This window comes from Blennius ocellaris (genome assembly GCF_963422515.1).
Source record: "Blennius ocellaris genome assembly, chromosome: 16".
Lineage (NCBI taxonomy): Eukaryota > Metazoa > Chordata > Actinopteri > Blenniiformes > Blenniidae > Blennius > Blennius ocellaris.
Window position 1 is genome coordinate 4,721,632 of NC_137665.1, and position 21,368 is coordinate 4,742,999.

A 21,368-nucleotide genomic window follows, 5' to 3' on the forward strand; every position below is an offset into this window, starting at 1 on the left:
CAATTCACTACACAGATTGATAACAAACTATGACTTCAATACTCACGACCTACGACAACAAAAACGATCGATTGTTGCTTTTGCTCATTTAAAGCACTTTAATTCACATTAATACACAAACTGTAGTACTGCACCTGGATAGCGCCAGTTGTGTTTCTTCCCCGTTGTTTAGGTGCCGTTGCATAGCAACGGAGATATCCAGGCTACATTCAAACGCACAACAACTCTTGTGTCAAAATTAACTTGAATGAACAAACAAAAGCTCAATTGGTCTTTACTTTGTACATGTTTACAGACATAAAGCAACGTTTTACTTGCGTCATGTGTGTTTTTAATACTTAAGTTGCACCTAATAACGGACGATAGCTTGACACATAGCAGAGGTTCTCTTGAATGTAGCTTAAAGTGCTAAATATGACTGGCATTAAATCCAGCCAATTACACCATCCGCTCGCTTTCCTTTCGACCAATAGAATTTGTCGATGAGCGGGACATAGTAGTCCCGCCTCCGGGCCGCAGCCTCTGTCATTCCCGAGAGGTCTGCTTGTTGTCAAAATGGAGTTCTTACTCGGAAATCCTTACAGCACTCCCGTGGGCCAGTGTGTAGGTACGTTTGCCGTGAAACGACCAATTAGTGGACGTGCTGTTTCCAGCACCTTACAGAAGTTGAGAGCGGTCGAACGTGTGTAGACATACCGAGCTAACGTCCATCAATGCAGCAGACGTCATCCACTTAGCTAATGTTAGCCAGCTAAACGACCCAACTTAGTCCATTACAATCAACTTATTTCATTATAATCACGTTTACTGCAGTTTTCTGGGAAATATATCGGCAGCAATGAATTTTCACAGCATAGTGTCACGGCTTAATGTGTCTTGCATAGCCCCAGTTAAGTTCCCTGATAGTTTTCTGGACAATAGTTAACTATATGGTCATCCAAAAAATTCGAATAGTTTACTTATCTTTTTGTTATTTCATGAGAAGGTGTATTATTAGTTCCTTTTTGGTTTCCCTATAATTTTTTTACTTGGTTTTACTGATGATCAGGGATGAGAAAATCTCTACCTTGGACTGGATGAATCTTGTTTGTCATGCCTCCACTTTGACAACATCGTCAAGGGCCTTAACACTTTCTCTCTACATCTCCAGTACATTGAAGTAGATCGTTTCTGTGTTTATGAAGCTGTGGTCCCGGTTGTCTGAGAACTTCCTATTTTATCAATATTTAGTGACACCTCTCTAAACCAGATGTAGAACAAACACAAATGTATATTATGATCTTGAAGCATTTGTCTTGTTGGTGTTATGACATGTAAGGCAAGTCTATGTAAATCGGAGACTTACTAATGATATCATTCAATGGCTTTCCACTTTCTTTTATAAACTTGAACGTCATTGGTGTAACTGTATATTAAACATTTTAGAAGCAGAGTGATTGCAGGCTCCTCAAACACTGTGGCTTGCATTTCAATAGTTCTGGTCATGGGGTTGTTTGAAATCAATGCAGCACATCTTGGATTGCTTCATTTCACAGAGACATTTTTCAGGCCAAGTCTCTCAGTTCAGGTTGCTGCAGTGTGAGAAGTTTGTTGTGGTGTTCATTGGGTGTACATGTCAGCAGGAGGGCATTGGATCAACTTACCGGATACAAAGAAAGAGAAGCTAACAGGAGAGGCTAAAAAAAAGGACCTCATGCATAATTGGCCACCATATCAAACATTCATAACACCAGTTTTTGTCTAGCTGTGGGTGCAAGTTTTCCTTTTTTTTTTGCAGAGGGGAATGTGTGCAGATAAATTAAAGACTAAACAGCGAAAGAGATTAGAATAAGTGAGAGTAGCGAGAGGGGAAGATAGTCACACAACAGAGCGATGAGCCAGTAAGGGACTTTGTGGCTTTGTTGGCAAGCGCATGGCACAGCTTGCCACTGTTAAAGCCATGTGATTTACTGTATTCAAGCCATGTGATTTACTGTATTCAATGGCGTTGTGTAGATTCCCATGTCTAGTAGAGAGCAAGCGAGAGAGAGAGAGAGAGAGAGAGAGAGAGAGAGAGAGAGAAATAAATAAATAAAAAGGGACAGAGAAAGAGAGGGTTGACACATCTGTGGGAATTAATGCACATTAACCTCTGTCAACAAGGCTCAGATTGCTAATTTTCCTTGTGGCATATTTCACATGGACGTTTTCAGTTTTATTACCTACTTTACTCTCGCCTCTTCTGACACCAGCACTCTGCCCTACCTTGACTCGACAATCCACTTGAGGAGATTACATGGAATATCCAAGAGAAAGTAGCTTGTTAATACTCCGAAAGTGGCTTTCTGTATGCTGGGCTGTCTAATACCCATAGGCCAGGCACAGCAGTGTTTACAAATGTTGGATTTCCCTTCATGCTTCTGTATTTTCGCAAATGGGACTTAAGAGTTTGCAGAAAAGGGACTCATCTCTCAGTAGATGCCCAGCCTGTGACAGGTTGATTATAGAGAGGAATTCAAGGATGAATAAGTCATGGCTGTCAGGCTTATCCAATGGTGAGCCTCCCAAAAGGTAGATGCCACGTCCCAGTGAGACGCTTGAGACACTTGAGCTGTGCATGACAGCTTGTTCAGGGCCTCTGAGCTTCAAGAGAAGTTCCCGCTGTCCAAGTTCAAGAATCACCTAATAAAAATCTATTGAGTGTCAGTCACAGGAAGTCGGTCGTAGCTCGCTTCAGTAGAACCCCGCCCCCGCATTTTTGTTTTTGCAGTTTTAGTGAAAGTCTCGCCCAGATGACTGCGATCCTGAAAGACAGCAGCATCCACGGGCATGATGGATGGATTTGGGGAACAGGAGAGGAAGAGAGAAACGGTGCGAGGAACAGTGACGGCAGCAGTGCCACTTCATCACTGTAGCTCCTCGCAGTCTGGATTGTGTCATTTCCTGCCCGTAGCTAAAATGCTATTAAACAGTAGGGTGGAGTGTGAAGGGGACAGCAGGTCACTGCACCTTCTGTTTTTTTCCCCTCCTGGCTGTTATAATAGCAACGCCTCAATACGCAGCTGCATCACACTAACAGTCAGTGTGTCGCACTTTTCCACGAGACGTCGACTTTCCACTTTCCAGCCGTCTGCTCGGTCCTTTCAGTGAATTTACTAGAGTTGGAGGTATCGCGTGAACAGATGGTGGGCGATAGTTTATAACTCACGAGGGTGTCTTCGCAGACCTGGAGATAGCGCTGTTGTGAGAGTGAAGAATTGTGGCAGTCTCACCTGTCTGCTGATCCCAGACTCATGGCTTCACCGTTTCGACAGACATTAACAATTAGGACATAAAGATCTCTTGTTCGCACCGGAGGCAGGGAACTGCAATGCAACATGAATCATGTCCACTTGAATTTGCAAGAGCTTGAATAGATTTTTTTATTTTGTATTTTTTTTGTAAACTGCCATGTCAGGTTATTGCTTTTGCACAGTTTTATTAGACCTGTTTTGTAATGGAACCAAACTTGAACCAGTGATTTTCCCAGTGTGGGGTGAAAGTCCTTAACCACTTCAATTCTGTGCCGCTTCAAATTCAGCAACCCTTTCATTATTTAGAGTAAACGTCGTCGTCCACTCTGAATCTGATCAGAGTTCACAATCCGATTTAAACCCAAGATATTTGTATTATCCTTTCATTTTTTTATGATCACGTCATCATAGTTAGGAGTGCAGACTCTTGTTTTCAGGTTTGTTTTTTTAAATTTGTACACGTAATCTGGCCAACTGCTTGAATAAGTTCACGATTTACACTTAACTATTTATTATGTGGTTTTTAGGTGTTTACCTGTTAGAGAGACACTTGGCACTAAAGTCTGTCATCACACGCTGACTTCCTTACACAACAGTTGTGCTCGTGTTATTATGTAAACCATGGGGTACTTAAATGAGTGTGGATCAACTTTAGTGCAGGCGACTACTGAGCTTTGCCAAAAATGCTGCATCGTGCCCATTTGGAAAGCTGGCCGAGCGCGAACAGTGGATCAGCCATCTAGACTAACATTTACTTCAGTGCTACTTGTTTTGCGCAATAATCCAGGTCTGCATGTTCTAAACATTCAGATCTGCTTTGTTCGTTAAGAACCAATTCTGAGCTGTTTTTAGAGATTGTTTCTCTTCAGGAGCCACATCCGTTCATTTTCAGTCATGACATGTTGAGTGGCGAACACTTTCGGTGTTTGGAAAGAGCTAACAGCTTCCTGCGTCACGTGGCCTGCTTTGAGAGCCCAAATTAAACAGATGCCTCTCAAACATCAGCTTTGTAATGAAAACACAGTGGAGGCTTCAATGGGATTAACAATTCATTTGAACTGTTGTGTTTTCCCTCCAGAGAGAGCAACGGATGGAGGCCTGCAGAATGAAGACTGGACCCTCAACATGGAGATCTGCGATATCATTAATGAAACAGACGAGGGGTGAGCGGCTGCACATTCTGCACACCAATTCAAATTAGGGTTGTAATTTGCCTTATCGCCACTTTCATGCATAATCAGCGACTTTTGACCCCGCAATGATTTGCTATGAAACTTTTGACGGTTTAACAATCGAGCGGCTGACAGAGCGACTCGTGCAAAACACACACTGACGGCAGCTCTTCGCTAACAGACACCGTCCTCAACAAAGACGCCTTTTGTTTTTCTGGGGTGTGACTGGCTGACTAACTGAATGAACGAATGAATGGAGATCTTATATGAGAGTCCTACATTGCTTGAATGCCCAGCCTACACCGGCATAGAAGCCTGGACGCTTATCATTTTTCAAGCGGAAAGCAAACTGATCTTTCAGAAGCTAGATTTGACTTCAGGATATTACGAATGGCTCTAAATCAGTGGTGCCATTTTACTTGAGAATACGGCCCTGTTTCATATTGAGTGGTGAAATAGTTTTACAAGATCTTTGAAATGTAAACTTTAAGGTGTTTATTTGTTGTGGCACCGAGTATAAGTTTGAAAAAGTCTGTTTACAAAAGCGTTATTACTAGAAATTCCTACAATTTCAACATGAAGACAATTTTAATGATACTTTCTGCTTCAAAATACAGTGAGATGTCCAAAAAAGTTCCCCTGTAATCATTGTATTTGGTAACTATTTTCATGGCAGCGTCGCCGATATCTCAGCTTTGGTTACAGTGTCGACTACTCTTTAGAAAATGATGTTAAAAATTCAATGGTTTCTTTGAAATGTTCGCAATTTGCTTGGCTTTTTGCCCACCTCTGCTCTAAATCCTAAAGAAGTAGCATTTTTTTGCCAAACTGGAACATCTATACATGGCAGGACAAAGCTAAAATTATAAATTATTCACTCATAAGACAATAGATGACAGAACTATCCGAGTGGATCATATCAGACGTACATGTTTGGTTCATAATTTCAGCGTCAGGTGTCTTCATAGCGGCCCGACCACGTCGGCTTATCAGATACATACATAGTAATAGCAAAGACGATAAACTAGCCTCCAGAACAATCAGCTGACATGGCTTTGACGCACTCCTCAGATTACTAGTGTCGATTCGATTGTACAGTTCTCAGCTTTGAACACACAAGGTCAAAGCATAACCTCCACCAGGGGGCACAAGAGGCCACATTTAAAATGGATGCAATCAACTTTCATTTATAAAGTTTACTAAAGCAAAAGTCTCAGCCAGGTCAACATCTCAGCATACTTAAATATGATAGGTTTATGTTGAGTTTCTATGATCTAAAATTCCCGTGCGTTTAAAGAGAAATTTGAATCGTTTTTGAATAGCACTTTACTGTTACCTTTTCTCTTGTGGTATCTGCATCTCAGAGTAAGAAAAGTCTTGTATTATTTCCTCACAAAGCGAGGCACATTCATCATCCATACTCTGGTTAGATGTGGCTGTCAGAAATCCCAGCAGATATCAGCTGTATCTGGGAAAAAAAAAAAAAAGTAACTTTTTCAGAAGAATATTTTCAATGTTTTCCCAGAGTCTGTCTTTTTCTCTTATATTCTGTTTTCAACATTCTTCTTACTTACACACACACACACACACGCGCTCATTGTTTCGGCATGCAACGCCGCACTCCCTCCGTCGCCTCAGACACGCTCACACAGCAGCACAGAAGGGAGAGATAGACGGAGTTCAGCTTCACAGAACACAGAAGTTTTTGTCTTCAAGATGTTCAGCAAGATCGACGACGTCTGGTTAACTCCGCAGTTTGAGAACCGGGAGACGCCGCGCAGCTGCAAACCACGTTTTCTTAACACATGCTACATTGTGCTTTCGAGATGATCGACTGTCTCGCATTATGGACGTGACAACAGATGGTAAATGCTGGGTGGAGAAATGGTAAATTGAACGCCATATCCAACCACAAATAATACGGAATGCAGGATGGTTGGATGGGGCATTTTTTCTGAGTCTTTGTCATCGTTGTTTTTCCAATTCAGCATTGCGGTGGAGCTGGAGTCAATCCCAGTTGATGATGGGTGAAGGCAGGATACACCCGAGACAGCTCACCTGTCTTATCACAGAGACAGAGAAAGTCACACATTTAGAGTGATCAGTTTACCTCAAACCCATGTTTTTAGACTTTAAGAAGGAAGTGAGAGGAGCAGAAAGTAGCAAAGAAGCCAAGGGAAATGAATATCCAACCAAAAAAAAGTCAAAAACAACCGGACCAGAAACATCCTGCAGCCATCAAATTCACTAAATCCACTCGCATACAGAGTGGTCTCTCGGGATGCCATCTATCACATTTTCTGCTCCGTCTCTGTTCATTTCTATCAGTTTCAGCTTCCGCGCTTGGTAAACGTACCGTGGCTCCCGAAGAAGTTCATAAAAGCTCATTACGTCTCATCTGCGGTGAAGACATGGGGAGTTTTTCGGCAGAGAGCCCGCCTGAACTCCTCATGCATGGACAGCTTTGATCTTGCCTTGGGAGAGGCATGTAGTCATGCAGAAAGAAAAGAGCGACAGATGGCGCGACGGTGCTTCTCTGTCTTAGTCAAACAGTCCCGCTGACAGACTGACTCGCATCTGTTGGCGTGGCACGGAAAAGAGTTTATTCCAACAAAGTCTGGGACGCTGCGCTCACTCTCAGCAGGGGGCGGGGGGATTCATGCACCTGTAAACTTTTTCGGCGGTTTCTCTTGTGTAGGCCAAAAGATGCGATGCGGGCTCTGAAGAAGAGACTGAGCGGGAATAAGAACTTCAGGGAAGTGATGTTGGCGTTAACGGTAAGAAGTTCATACTTGTAAGTTGTAGTTCACATTGTGATCAACCTATATTTAAGCTTTCTGGGGACTTTAGGGTGACGATATGAGGTTGACTGGTGGACCTTATTTGAAAGCAATCATCAGTAATTAGTGCTTGTAACGTAATGATACACATAATTATGTTTTTTTGGGTCTTTTTTTCACGACTTATGGTCAGTTTTCCCATTTTAACAACACAAAACACAGTGTCAGTAGAATTACTTTTACTCCTGATAATAGTATTTATAGATGATCAATTTTTCTCTCATATTTTGCTGGAGTTTTAAAAAGAATGAGTCCGTAACATCTCTTGCATCAATAATCTCTGCTTCCTCTTTGTCCTCCTCTTCTTCTTTAGGATGACAATTCCTTTAGGCTGCCAGTAAAATCTTGGTCAGGCTTATTTTGAGTGTTTTTCTTGCATGTTCTGAGTTTCACTTCCTAGATATAAGACGTGTTTTCGGAAGATCTAATATTGTTTTTCAAATCTTTCCACACATCATTCCAGTATTTTGTAATTGTGGTACTGTACTAAGACAAAAACAAAAATCTGTGTCCCATTCTGGTCTCCAAACAGCATCCACCAGGGTTGTTAAGAAAAAGAGAAAGGATCTATGATCCAGAACTATCTAACGATGACGAACAACTTTCAGTCTCCACTCAACATACAGAAACCCATCCTCTGCCTCAAAAAGACAAATAGTCAAACTGACGTAATCCCGAAAGCAAACATTCCTTGGCTCGCCACAAAACGGAGGATAAAAGGTGTTTACCACAAAAGACAAGAGGACCCCTACAAGCTGTTTTGACCAAATCAGCCAGCCAACAACCTCATAGAGAAGGTTCTATCAAACAAAAACGCAAAAAAAACGTTTCCAAAATGAATCACTAAGCAGCCGCCGAGCAGAGCGGCTTCAAAGACTTTGCTGTGGCCAAATTGAGGAGCTTTGTTTCAGGCAGATAAGCCGCTTCCTGAGAGCCAGATGGGGTGCAGGTGTGGGGAAAGAGGTGTGGCGGACTTGAAGGGAGCGAGAAGCCATTGTGTATTGATTTGAAATGCATTTTGTGTTTCTCTCCGAAGGCCGTGTCCGTACTCCGGTCTCCTCTCGGTACCCTTGCACAAAGCGTCGCGCATCCCAATCTTGAGCTCGTGGTCATTAAGTTCTGCTGTGTCATTTCTGCCAGCCTCCATCACAGCTATTTTTATCAGCCCGATCGCGCTCGTCTTTCATGTTGTTTACACCAGCGATGCCTTTTGAGCTTCACATCCACCCACATCTTTGATATCGCTGCTAGTTAGAATCTTCCTTGGTGTGGAAAAATCACCCCCCCCCCCCCTCCCCCCCCCCCTCCCAACCATTTCTTTTTCACAAGTTTTCTTTTTCACTTCTGATGTTTGTTTATTTTTTGTTGCTCCTTTTCCTTTTCCCTCAGGTTTTAGAGACATGCGTGAAGAACTGCGGTCACAGGTTTCACATCCAGGTGGCCAACAGAGATTTCATCGACGGCGTTCTGGTCAAAATCATCTCCCCAAAAAGCAATCCTCCAACCATCGTGCAAGACAAAGTGCTGTCGCTCATACAGGTACAGCAGTTTCTTCAGTTTTTTTTTCTTTTTCCTTGTATGAGCAATGTGCAAATCATGCCAATTATTGCTTATGCTGCGCCATCAACGTATGCAGTTGAAATCAGACAAACATTATAATTACAAAGAACAGAACACCGTCTGTGACCTGAGTCATGCAGGTTTGTTATGGTTGATAGGAAGTTGGCCACACTTTGCTCGACTTTCTCGGTCTTCTACGACAGAGTTCAACTTTTGTGCTGCGATTGAATTCCCTGCAGCAGATCGTTTGTCTTTATTTCAATTATTTATAAGGACTTGTTAAAGGAGGCACCAGCCGTTTCTCTTTTCAGAGGGTTTAGCATGTATTTCAGAGGATTTCACTGGGTCGCTGTAGGTGGTGAGCACTCTTGACTCGTAGCAAGAATGTCCCAGGTTGGACTTCGTTGTGGGGGGGGGGGGGGGGGTCTTGTTTTTGTGCTAAGTTTGCATGTTCTTCCAGTTTTTCCTTCAGTTTCTTTCAAAAGTCTTAAAGCACACACACATATGAGGCTATGTTGTGGTTCTCAGTGGTCTCTGGGTCTGAATGTGAATGTATGTTTGCCTTGTATTGGACTTTAGAATACAGAATTTCTGTTGATGCGGCGAGAAAATGTTTCTGAAATAAATCATTTCATTTCCAATAATTGTTCTATTTTCAATGTCCCTGATGTCATGTATCAACAATGTATTGACAGGCCTGGGCGGATGCCTTCCGAAGCAGCCCTGATCTAACTGGCGTGGTCCATATCTATGAGGAAATGAAGAGAAAAGGCATCGAGTTCCCAATGGCAGACCTTGATGCATTATCTCCCATTCACACACCACAGAGAGTAAGCACAAAAACACAAACACACTTTACTCTTCGTCCAGGAAGTTTACGTTTTTGTTGTTGTTGTTGTCGTCCTCACAGGGTACACCAGAGGTGGATCCAGCAATGATCAAATATCTGGCTCCTGCCTCGCCTGCCACGAGGACACCTCAGCCTGCCTCACCTGCCCCGTCTGGCACACAGGCGCCCGATGCACCAAGTCCCATCACAGCAACCCCCGAGCAGGTGAGGAGCAACAACCTCTCAATAACAATACTAAGTTGGTTCATTCATTTAATAAGACATGGTCTTTATCCACAGTTTGCATGATTAAAATGGAGGACAGTGTGTCACCCTTTTCATGACTAGCTAACTGCTACTACGTTGTTTATGCAGAACGATGTTCTTTCACCCGGTGTGCTTTCAGATTGCCCGGCTGCGAAGTGAGCTGGACGTAGTGAGAGGAAACATCAAAGTCATGTCAGAGATGCTAACGGAGATGGTCCCTGGACAGGAAGATGCCTCGGACTTGGAGCTGCTTCAGGTTCGAAACACCGTGTGCTTCCTCACATTCATATTGATGAATAAGTCTCACCTGAGACAATTCAATAGGAAACATTTTAACTCGTGTTTCTTTAGGAAATCCCACCCACATTGAACCTGATCATATCTGCTGTAATTTGTTTGAACTTCATCCGACCACCAGGGGGAGTACTGTATCAATTTTTCTGGCTCACAAGGACAAGCAATCAGCAGTGATTCACTAGTTAAAACTTTCAGTTCAAGTCCTTTCTGTGTGGAGTTTGCATTTTGCGCGTTTTCTCTTAGTACTCCAGTTCCCTCCCCCATTTCAAAAACGTACATTTGAGGCTAACTGGGAACTTTACTTTGCCCGTAGATGTGAAAGTGTAGCGTGTGTGGTTGTGGTGACCTGTCAGGGGTTTATCCTGAGTTCACCCACAATCAGCTGGGATCAACACCAGCAGGACTGGATGAAGCAGTGTTGAAGATGAATTTAAGTTATCAGTCCACCTTTTCAGGCCAGACTCCCACACTCTTCGTGGTGGAAAAATATCAAACGCAAGAATATTGAATTTGAAGACTTGACTTGCAGGCACACAGTTCATTCCCATCAATTATTACCCATCCATGTCATTCTTGTGGTCAGAGTGTTCGGAGACGGTTCGGCCGCTCTGGAAAGTGGCCGTCGTAATTTGTGTGGCCTCTCGCATGACGTAATTTGCCCGTCCTCGTACTTGAGTGTGGTACAAATTCTCGGCCCTGGCAATTGACCAGTGTTATGGAAACTCACGCAGAGTTTAATCTGCTCAGGCTAAATCCACTCAGGTATTTGTGTCACCTCCCAGGATCTGGCCCTACGTTCAAGCGCCCATGCCAGGTGTAATGGTTCTTCATACCCTCAGAGTTGCGACATTAAATACAGAATTTAACTGAGCAAACGCTCGCATTCATTGAACACAATTGAACGGTGTTACTCGTATGTGTCTGACTAAGTGATATGATTATGGCGGATTGATGAGTGATTAGTCGACAGATGTTTTTGTTGTGTTTGCCGCGCCTGCTCGCTCATCTCGCCGTGGCTGTTCCTTCCCCCATCTGTCCTTCTATCTTTTGGTTTATCACTTTCTCTAATGATCAACCCACCAAACGATCCAGGAGCTGAACAGAACATGCCGCGCGATGCAGCAGAGAGTTGTCGAGTTGATTTCCCGCGTCTCTAATGAAGAAGTGACGGAGGAGCTTCTGCACGTCAACGATGACGTCAACAACATTTTCCTGCGATACGAGCGGTACGACACAACAACATCAGTACTTGTTGCCCGTTGGTTTGATTAATCTCAATTAGAGACGGACGGTTTTAAATGAGAGGCTTACGATGGGATTATACCCAAGCTTTTTATATTTACAGTGGGGGGGTTGTCCAAACAGGCTATTTTGAAGCACCTGTTGTGAATCACCTTTTACCAGCTGAAAAATCTCTTTAATAACACTTTACATCGGAGCCTCACAAATTATGTTGAAAAACATTCATACCGTTTCTTTTGGTCACAGGTATGAGAGGTACAGATCCGGTAGAGCTGCACAGAACAACGGGGTGAGTCCATCAACAGAATGCTTTAGACTTTCCCCCCTCGCACAGCATTTTGCCCCGTTGCTTTCATATTTGCATCTTTTTAACTTGTTACTGCACCTACATTTGTCCCATTACATATGCCATGAGAGTTGTTCCAGACATAAATCACCCTTATTCAGTAACTGAATTATTAATGAGTCGTTACTGTCTTATTATAAGCTTCCACTGCATTAATATGTAATGCAACTGGAGTGCATTTTAGGCTTTTTGTAAAGCTGGGTGAGCACAGCTCTTCCAATCTGTTATTTAAAGTGCACGTTTGCCAGGATCAGACGTTTGCCAGAGGACTGGGGCATCTCTCACTACACCCACAGAGCTGGTTGTGTTTGCATCTCTTTGATCTTTTTGTGTGCTCTTGTCTGTTTGTGTTGTGGCTAGCTGATGGAGGCAAGTATGACACCAGTACCACATTCAGTTCCAGGCAGCATGCTGAGATTACTAGGGTGATGAATGCTAACACGTCTGTTACGCGGGGTTTAGACCCATGTGACGTGTCAGCATCATCAGTATCACTGTGTATTGTATGTCTTCCTCTCTCCTCCTAATGGTTTCCATTCAACCTCTGTTACCGGTCCCTTGTGTAACCTCTGTTCCACGACTTCTGACCTGCAGTGTCGTCTTGTGTAGGACAACCCGTAGATTTTCTGTTGTTGTGGCCTCGGTTTAAAAAGGATAGACTAAACTCTGCTACCTTCCTTAAAGTGAAAGCCCAGCAGGGGTTTTTGTTCTGATGACTTTCTCCCAACTTCCTTCGCATCCCCTTTCAGATGCTAACTGAAGCTACAGAGGACAACCTGATCGACCTGGGCCCAGGCTCCCCCGCTGTGGTCACACCCAGGATCACATCCAGTCCTCCACCCAGCTCCTCTGTAGGGGCCACAGCTTCTCCGGCCCACAATGCACCTGCAGCCTCACTGTCCTCTGCATTGTCTGGTCTTGGTAATCACTCCAGCTTCTTCCCATTTTAAACACAAATTAACTCATGTTACAAAATTGTTACTGCAACAGAATTACCGATGTGAAATAACCTGACGCTCGATACAATTGAACACATCTCCAAGGTTTTCCTGTTGATTTTGTTTTGGTCTGGGCAAACTGAAATGTTCAGGCTCGACCTTTGATACCCTGATCAGTCTTATTTTGTGTTCAACAGACTTGCTCATATTGCTTCAAAGCAGTGTGTTTTAAGACCATAAGTATCCTACCCTGCTTGTTTCATGCCTTGTCTTTCTTTTAAGGTATTCATCAGAATTGACCTGTCTCAATCTCCTTCCTCCACCCTTCATCCCCTCTGCTTCCCCCCCCCCCCTCCAGATGTTGGCTCCGACAGCGTAAGCGGCACCCTGACGTCTCTATCGGGACGCAACCAGGATGACTTTGACATGTTTGCCCAGACCAGGAGCAGTTCTCTGGCAGAGCAACGCAAAAAGTGGGTCTGGATTTCATTTTGCTCCTCCGTCAGCACACATCCTGTGGTGTTACTAACCAGGGTGTGCTTTCTTTTAATTAAATGGCTATTCATAACCACCTTTAATATTTCAACAAAATTTCGCCCATGGGCACTCTTATCCCATTTAGTCCACACTCTTCGTTGCATAAGAGGTTTTTTTTTCGTTCTGTAATAGCATCATAATTCACTCTTTCATGTGTCCACTATCCCTTAACCTGGTCTGTTCATATCAGCCCGCATACATCATTTGCTCTTACCCTTCGTAGAGTGGCTTTTGACTTCCAGTGGATTCATATTAGGGATTTCCTTGCTGTCTTCCGGCGGATTCTTAGTGTGGGATAAAGAAAACCAAACTAATAAAGATGAAGGGATGCACGTTTTCTAGTTGGGATAACAAAAAGTGTAAAGTCGGCATTATTTAAATGATTTTGTTGTTTTTGTTTTACCGTTCAAGCTATTTTTTTAATCTCGAAAATGATGCCTCCTCATTATTCCCCACCATTGTGGATTTAAAGATTATTCTTTGCACATTCAGTACTGTATTTTAAATATGTGTATGTATTGTCTTTGCACGCAGTGTAAAATATGAAGACCCCCAGGCTCTGGGCGGCCTGGCTTCTGCTTTGGATGTTAGGCAACAGAACGCAGGAGGGGTGAGTACACTGAAGCACATAGTGTTATGCAGCTTTTATGCCGTATGGAATGTTGGAGCTGGGTTATTTACATGGCTGGGAAGCCTTCTCCCAGCAGTGTGTGTCTCCTCAGCCGCTGGTCACTGAGTGCATGTGATCGTCTGTAATACTGTTTGCTCTCCTGTGACACCTGCGCTGTTTGCACTGGTACCTGAACATTGACCAAACTGAGAGCAAAGCAGCTATTTCTCATTCTGATTGGAGGAAGTATTGTGCTGCTGTTTGTGATTCGTAGGAATCATTTTGAAGCCTGTAAAATCGGTGTAAAAACGATTAATTTTCTTTGTATGCACTGTTTGCAGAGCACTACTACACGTTGTGTCGTGTAAACTTAGAAAGTCACGGGCTAATTTCTAAATTGGTCGCCTTTATCTCTGAATACATATTGCATTATGTTTGCATGATATCACTGAGTACACAGATAGATCTGCAATCTCAACTACACACTTGTATTGACATATTCCAGGTGTAGTACATCAAACATCACACTATTTGAAGTGTTGTTTTCTCTCTTTGCTTTCTTCATTTTAGTTTTTGTGGAACGATCCTTCACCGTTTTTCTTTTCTTAATTTTCCTCTCTTTCTACGACATTTGACTTCTCCTCTGTCTCTCTCTCTGCACTGTGTGCTTTGCTGTGGTGGGGCCTTTCTTCTCTTGTGTAAGGTGTTATTCTGTTGTTGATTCAGCTGAGGGTAAAAGGGGATGATAACCCAGCAGATCAGGAGCTGCCGATAGACAGCTGGCTTATTACCCAAGGAATGGTGAGGACTTCATCCACAGTGTGTCCTCCTTCCCCCTTCCCTGGTGTTCACCATCGTTTACGTTCTGAGCCTCCTCCGCCATCGTCCCCATAAGCTGCTCTTCATTTCCAGCCTCATCTCACTGCTTCGTCCTATCGCTGTCATGTCAAACCAGCTTCCCCTTCGATATTCACCGTCATGTCCAGTATAGAGGTTGTACTCTAGCCTTGGGCAATATTGACTACATATCATAAAACACTGGCATTCTTCTATTTCTGCTTTTGCACTCATCACTGTTACATATTTAAAAATTGGGCATATTAAGCCAGTAATTAATAGTTATTTATACCAATCATTATTGTTTTGTTGATCCCAAGACCAACTTTTCTCTCTATGAATGAATGCATATATGACTTAGCAATTGAATATTTCTTTCAAAAGTAAGCCGTAAGACCGTAATATAAGCATTTCTTCACATTGCCCACCTCTACTGTCCTCTGCTGGAATGAGCGCTAAAACACTGCAGTCAGTACTGATGCTTCTTTCAATGTACACGTAGTACGGAGCGTGATGGTTCGCCAGGAACTGTGATTGAGCTCCGTCATCCCATAACGGTCACGTACTAAATCAGCGGGGGAGTTCAGACACTCGGGCTGCGCAGCAAAACCAATCAGCAGCAATGAATGCAACTGATAAGATATCATGAAGCATCAGGTGAGGTGGTTTGCTGCGTGGCTGTGAGTATTAATTAGATGTCTTCTAATGATCTGTGAACCTTAGTTGATAGCAATTAACACAAACCTCACATACTAAATAGAAGTTAACTAACAGATGAACTGCTAGTTGACCGTTTCACGTGACGCCATCAGGGTGCGATTTGTTGGGGTGAAGAGGGATAAAAAGCCATTCAGGTGAACGTATCCCAACTTTTTTGCTCCATATTTTTATTACCACCGGGAAGAACAAAATTGATCTTCCTTTCATTGTGATTAAAACGACTTCAGCGCCTGACAAAACACTGCAAATAAATGTCAAAACCTAATTGAAGCGGAGATGTAAAATCTCACACAATTTGACAATTAAACTCATGCATCAACTCTGAACTCAATTTTTTTTTTCACTTTAGAATGGGGTTGAATTTTCAACTAATCCATTTGTGATGAATTCCAGTAGTGCTCGATTTGACAGTATCGACATTCTGCAACTTGCATTATTTCTGTTTTATTGTCTTTTTTTTTCCCTTCACTACATCATCACATTTTTTTATTATTCAAATTTTTTTTTTTTTTACTAAAACAGGAAGTTATAAAGCTTTGTGTCTAAGTTAATCATGCACTCTTGCTCCCCTTTATCACAGATCGCACCCGACTGTCACAATTGTTTTAATGTGATGTTTTACACTTTGAACTTACATCAGTTTAATAACCCAAAGTTACAATTGGGAGGAACTTCTAATTGTGCTGTTTTCTCCAATACAGCTACATGTATTTTTCCCCCCCCCCCTCTGTGAATGACTTTCACTGCCCCACTGCCTTGGCCTTTTCTTTGATACGCGTAAACTCTGATCTCAAAAGGAAACCCCACCAGTGTAACTGTGCTTTATAACGGCCTCAGGAAAAGCGGGCTTGTGTTCTCTGTAATTCACTTTGATGTCTGGTCAACGTCAGATGTGGACTTTTGACTTGAGTCACGTCAGGATGTTGGAAGACAAAAACAGTGCGGTTCACAAAGTTGCCGGGCTACTTTGTCGCCCCGCTGAAAAAGTTTCACACGTCTCCATACGTTCGGATCATTTGGCGCTCACACAGACAGGAGCACAAAGCTCGCGCCATCCACTCTGACATGGCTTCCATCGTCACTGTCACCGCACGCCATGCAGCGATGCTCCTGCTCCGTGCGCCCAGTGTGTGTGTGTGTGTGTGTGTTTGTGTGTGTGTGTGTGTGTACACTGTGGGATTGCCCTTCCTCTCGACAAGTCCCTGTGCCTTCAGCGTTTCCCATCCAATCAATCTCTTAATCACGTTCAAGCGATTTGCTAATTAACTAATGATGTGGAATAATTAACGCTGCTGTGTGACATTAGTCGGCAGCTGCTAAGCCATGTCGGCACCAGCGAACTAATGAGAACAATACACAAACTGGGAACTCCTGTTCTCACGCCTCAGAGTGCTGAGTGGCAGACCACTGCACAGAGTTGAGAGAGGTTGAGCGTATCTTTTCAGCCAAATTCTTCTTTTTTCATTCCAATGTTTTTATTTGTTTCATTTTTTTTTTTCTTGTACTCCCCTCTGAGCATTTTTAGTGATTCCTGTTCTTTACATGTATGTGTGTGTGTGTGTGTTTGTGTGTCACAACTTTTGTTTTTGTTGTCGGGGTTGGGTGTCTTTATATGTTATGTGGCTTTGGTGCTTCCCGCCGGGTTTGTCCATGGCTTTGCTCCATAGATCCCTGTATCGCAGTCCTCTGTCATGGATGACATAGAGGAGTGGCTCTGTGCTGACGTGGTGAGATTTCTTTACCTTGATTTATATCTTCATTTGATTCTCTCCGTCTCTCTCTCTCTCTCTAACACTTTGGTTTGACTTTGACAACACATTTCATCCATTCATCTCACGTAGTTGCTCACTTTTGACTTTAGTTTCATTTAACTTTGCATCCGTTTATTTTCTGTGACCTAATCTTTAATACCAATGAGGTCCGGCTTCAAATGCCAACAGTGCTAATGAAAATGGACCCGAAGCAGCTGCAGTGGCTTTTCTTAACTTATGCATGTTGTGGTTGTGATCGGCTCAATAAGGTTCCTTGTTTTGCCCACTTGGGAAACTCGTGGGAGGACGCATGAGTGATGGATCCCTCATGGAGCCGCTCTGAGTCGGATTTGTCTCAATTTGTGTGAACTCGACAAACATTTGACCTGTTTTCCTGTAATGTATCAGCTCAGTGTTGCTGACTGTGCGCTGAGGTTGCAGACAATGCCCTTATTAATAAACCATGAAATAATGTTCATTGTATGTTTTTTTTTTTCTTCTCTTCTTTACAGAAAGGGGATGGTGCTGAGGAAGGTGTTACCAGTGAAGGTACAAAGTCTCAAATGTGTGAAATCGTAATGTTTTACCTCTTTACTGATAATAAATAAATAGAGCTATTGGCTCTCAGGCGTCCGTATTTGTGACAAATCCATTTGTTTTTCTTTCAGAGTTTGATCAATTCCTGGAGGAGCGCGCTAAGCCAGCAGACACTCTGCCGTCTCCCCCCGATGCAAACCCTTCGCACCCCGCTCGTGCCCCCAGCGGCTCCCAAAAGAAGGCCGAACGGACGGAAGATGCCCTCTTTGCCTTGTAGACTGTTGTCAGAAAACCTCTGTCTCTCTCCGGGGCGTCTTCAGGGCGATACCCTGAACGCCGCCCTGGCCCCGAGCTGTCCTTCAAGTCCCATCTCATTGCTGACTGGCTGTGGTGTAGCAAGTGCTATCCACCTTCCTCTTCTCTTGCCACAATGTAAATCTTAACTTTCTGAGGTCCAACATGTTTACGGCGCACAACTGTGTTGCGTTTGGCTTTATATGGATGTATTAATCTGTTGATGTGGGACGTATTACTCACAGCTCTGGATCTTATTTGTTAGACTCCACCAAAGGAAGGCAACCTAACTTGTCTCTTGTGTTTAGAGAATCTGGTCTTATCACTGCGAGATCGATGGGAAATCTCTCTGCGGGACTGTGCATCGAGTCAGTACGGAAGCACACAATTAGGAATATATTGTGTTATTTTACTACATTCTGCTAATTGCTTATTTATGCATTTTTCTTTTGATGATTTGTTATGTGCTATGTTACTAGCGCTGATGTATTGGTCACGTCTTTCTTTTTAAAAAACGTTATTCCTACAAATATTCCAGTTAAGAGTTGTAGCGATGCTTTTGATTCTGAGATGTGTGTGGAATGACAACACCGATCAGTATCCATTTTTGCAAACGCACTGAGGATATAAGGCCTGTGTTAGGAGACTAATGTTGCTAACTAGAAACATAATAAAATCATAGCTCTTAACAATGTATGCCAGAATTTCTCTAAAAAAGGGAATAATGGAAGCAAAAAAAAAAAAAAACACTAAATATTCATAGTCAGGGTTATCGCTAATGTATTTAAATGGCTAAGGGGAAGGAACATGCCCACTGATGATTTCCGAGTCTTTTCAATCCCGCTATACACTTCAAGTTACACATGCCTGTGAACAGGCTTGAACACTTTCAACCATTCCAAAGAAAATGTAAAGGCTTTAATGACCAACTAGTACTTTATTGTACGTCAAAGAGTAAGGAGATTCATGTACTACAAATGTTCCGGGATCAAAACCGTTTTCCTCCCCTTGGTGTATTTAATGTCTGTGCACTTTGAAGCAAAAAAAACAAAACAACAACAAATCTGTATTTTGTCCTTTGTGTTTACAAGATGGTCACTATTTTTCTAGGGAAAAGGGGAATTGAATGACGAGTTTGTTTTGCACTTAACTTTTCTAACTGTAGTTGCGGCTCTTGTTTGCATCGAGGTGGATGGACTGTCTAACTTATGATTGCAAGAAATAGGAAATATATTTAAAATGGCATTTAAAAACAGGATTCGTCATACACGTCATAATCAACTAAAACGTATAGCTTATAATAATGCACTGTTGTAAAAGAGGTATTGACATAAGCAAACGCTCACAAAGTAGTATTTAATCTATATACCTCAAACTGCAGGAACTTCTGCACCTGGTTACCAATGTAGTGAGTTATAATATTTGACAGTAGAGAGGTTTATGGAATATTGAATCCCTGGTTGTTGTTTTTTTTTAGTGGTTTCTATGAGAACAAAAAAAAATGCATTTTTACCCTTCATTGATCTTCACAGGTAAAGCTGAAGCATGCAACCTACACAAAAACACTCCCCTTGATTTCAGCTATCAAACACACATATTTTCAAACTGCAGTGATTCATCTGCCATGTTGGAACTGCTGCCAAGCATTTCTGTGGCAGCCCGGATGGACAAAGTCGCTTCTGACTGGAGTTTGTCTTTGAGATAATATTGCATTTTGAATTGAAAACAAAATCTAATTTGTTTCAGTTCATGTTGCACTACATTTAAAAGTTTTCTTTCCATTGGTTTTAGACCAAAAGTCTTGTAAATCAGATAAAGCCCATTAAAGTCTCCCCAGCTACAAAAGCCCAATCATACATCAAACGTTGAATTATTGTTTTTGTGAGTCAAAGCCTTCCTTGGGAAGGGAATAGTCTTTTGTTATTCTTGTTAACATGCATTTAGCAACTTTTTTTTTTTTTTTGTCAACATGTGTTTGACTATACTTTAGTTTAAAACATTAGCCAAGATTGAGCTTTAATTTCTTTTAACGTTCTCTGGTAACACAGTCATGTTGGGATGACTGCCAGGTTATTTTGATCTCCCATCAGTTCTGAAGAACTACATGCAAACTGAACAAAGATGAGAAAATGTAACCAGAGATCCTGGTTGATTGTGTGTTAAGTATCTTTGGATTGGTTCTGTTACTTGCTTTTATGACGCCCAAGTCCAGATTGCAACATGTATTCCTCGAAGTGGTTACTGAATGTCTTTAATACTGATGCGACGGAATGTTTTGTTGGTTTTGTGTGGACATGGAAAAGAAGTTTGTTCCCCTGTGGGTGTGTGTGTGTTCCATGTCTGCTTGGCTGTACCGTCTGTTGCCATTACTAATGGTCAGATTTACATTTGACTATGTGCACGTATGTAACTGCCCAATAAAACATTAGCATTGACTGACCTCTACTGCAGAACGTTTTTATTGTTATAATAGGGAGGTGTTATCGTCTGCTGCTGCTTCATGCACATGCTGATGCAACATGGGCTCAAACTTGCACTGTGGTGGTCATTCATTATCACGTGAGCCTCACACCCCCTCCCATTTATTAAAGCGCACAAATAGTAAAGGATTCTTAGTAAATTATTATTTTTGGAGGATTACTGTGCAGGACTGAGTTCTCGGATCAAACAGGTTATGCACCTGAACAAGAATTCCCCATTACTGGTTTTTCAGTTACTCCACTCTCCTACTATGCAGTTCTACTCTCGGTCATTGACCTATTTTTTTTTGTCAAGCCATTGTGCTGCTTACCTTTTGTTTACAGATAAAATATAATCTATTTTAACAGTTTATCAAAAGAAAAAATAACAAGTTATTTAAAGTCCCAATAGTTGTAAATTAAATAACAAATTTTTTATTGAATATAATGTCATTTTACAATGCTTGATTGAAATCTAAATCCTGAATCCACACAATGAATTGATAGTTTCAATTTTAATTGTATTTTCCGGAATATGCAGCTTGTAGTTTTGAAGCGCTCACTCTTCAGCAGAGAAGCACATGACGTAATCCCAGCACTCACAGAAGTGATGTCAGATCACCCCACTCGGTTTCCAGGCTTCTGGTTGGACGATTCCGCTGGTTCTACAGGAGGAGCCAAGCGTTCCAGTCGAACAAACTTGCTTAACAGTTGGTCCCGCCCACTAGTTTCCGATTGGCTAATGGGGGCAAGCCCACGATAAACATATGCACGCTGTCTCAACGTCAATACGGGATCATACGAATTAAATACACATTATTCTTCAAACTGTGCGTTACCGGGTTAACTACAATCTATCA

General features: G+C 42.4%; 1 protein-coding gene across 3 annotated transcripts; it reads left to right on the forward strand.

Moving 5' to 3' along the window:
• Window positions 1–520: 520 nt before the first annotated feature.
• tom1l2a (target of myb1 like 2 membrane trafficking protein a) lies at window positions 521–20,484 on the forward strand. 3 transcript variants are annotated; one of them, XM_080511560.1, is made up of 16 exons: window positions 521–607; window positions 4,351–4,435; window positions 7,143–7,221; window positions 8,674–8,823; window positions 9,540–9,674; window positions 9,755–9,898; window positions 10,080–10,196; window positions 11,330–11,463; window positions 11,726–11,768; window positions 12,575–12,746; window positions 13,122–13,236; window positions 13,835–13,910; window positions 14,637–14,711; window positions 17,135–17,194; window positions 17,731–17,767; window positions 17,887–20,484. In XM_080511560.1, the coding sequence occupies exons 1-16, from the start codon at window positions 556–558 to the stop codon at window positions 18,030–18,032; spliced, it is 1,620 nt and encodes a 539-aa protein (XP_080367686.1). In that variant the 5' UTR covers window positions 521–555; the 3' UTR covers window positions 18,033–20,484. The 3 variants fall into 3 exon arrangements, with proteins under 3 accessions (XP_080367686.1, XP_080367684.1, XP_080367685.1); XM_080511558.1 differs by lacking the exon at window positions 14,637–14,711 and having other exon boundaries at window positions 540–607; XM_080511559.1 differs by lacking the exons at window positions 14,637–14,711; window positions 17,135–17,194 and having other exon boundaries at window positions 540–607.
• Window positions 20,485–21,368: the final 884 nt, after the last annotated feature.

Bases quoted from the DNA above. Each gene is read 5' to 3' on its own strand.
- tom1l2a (XM_080511560.1), top strand. From the start codon at position 556: ATGGAGTTCTTACTCGGAAATCCTTACAGCACTCCCGTGGGCCAGTGT. The intron at 4,436-7,142 runs GTGAGCGGCTGC...TCTCTTGTGTAG, and splicing joins ATTAATGAAACAGACGAGGG to GCCAAAAGATGCGATGCGGG. The intron at 11,769-12,574 runs GTGAGTCCATCA...ATCCCCTTTCAG, and splicing joins GAGCTGCACAGAACAACGGG to ATGCTAACTGAAGCTACAGA.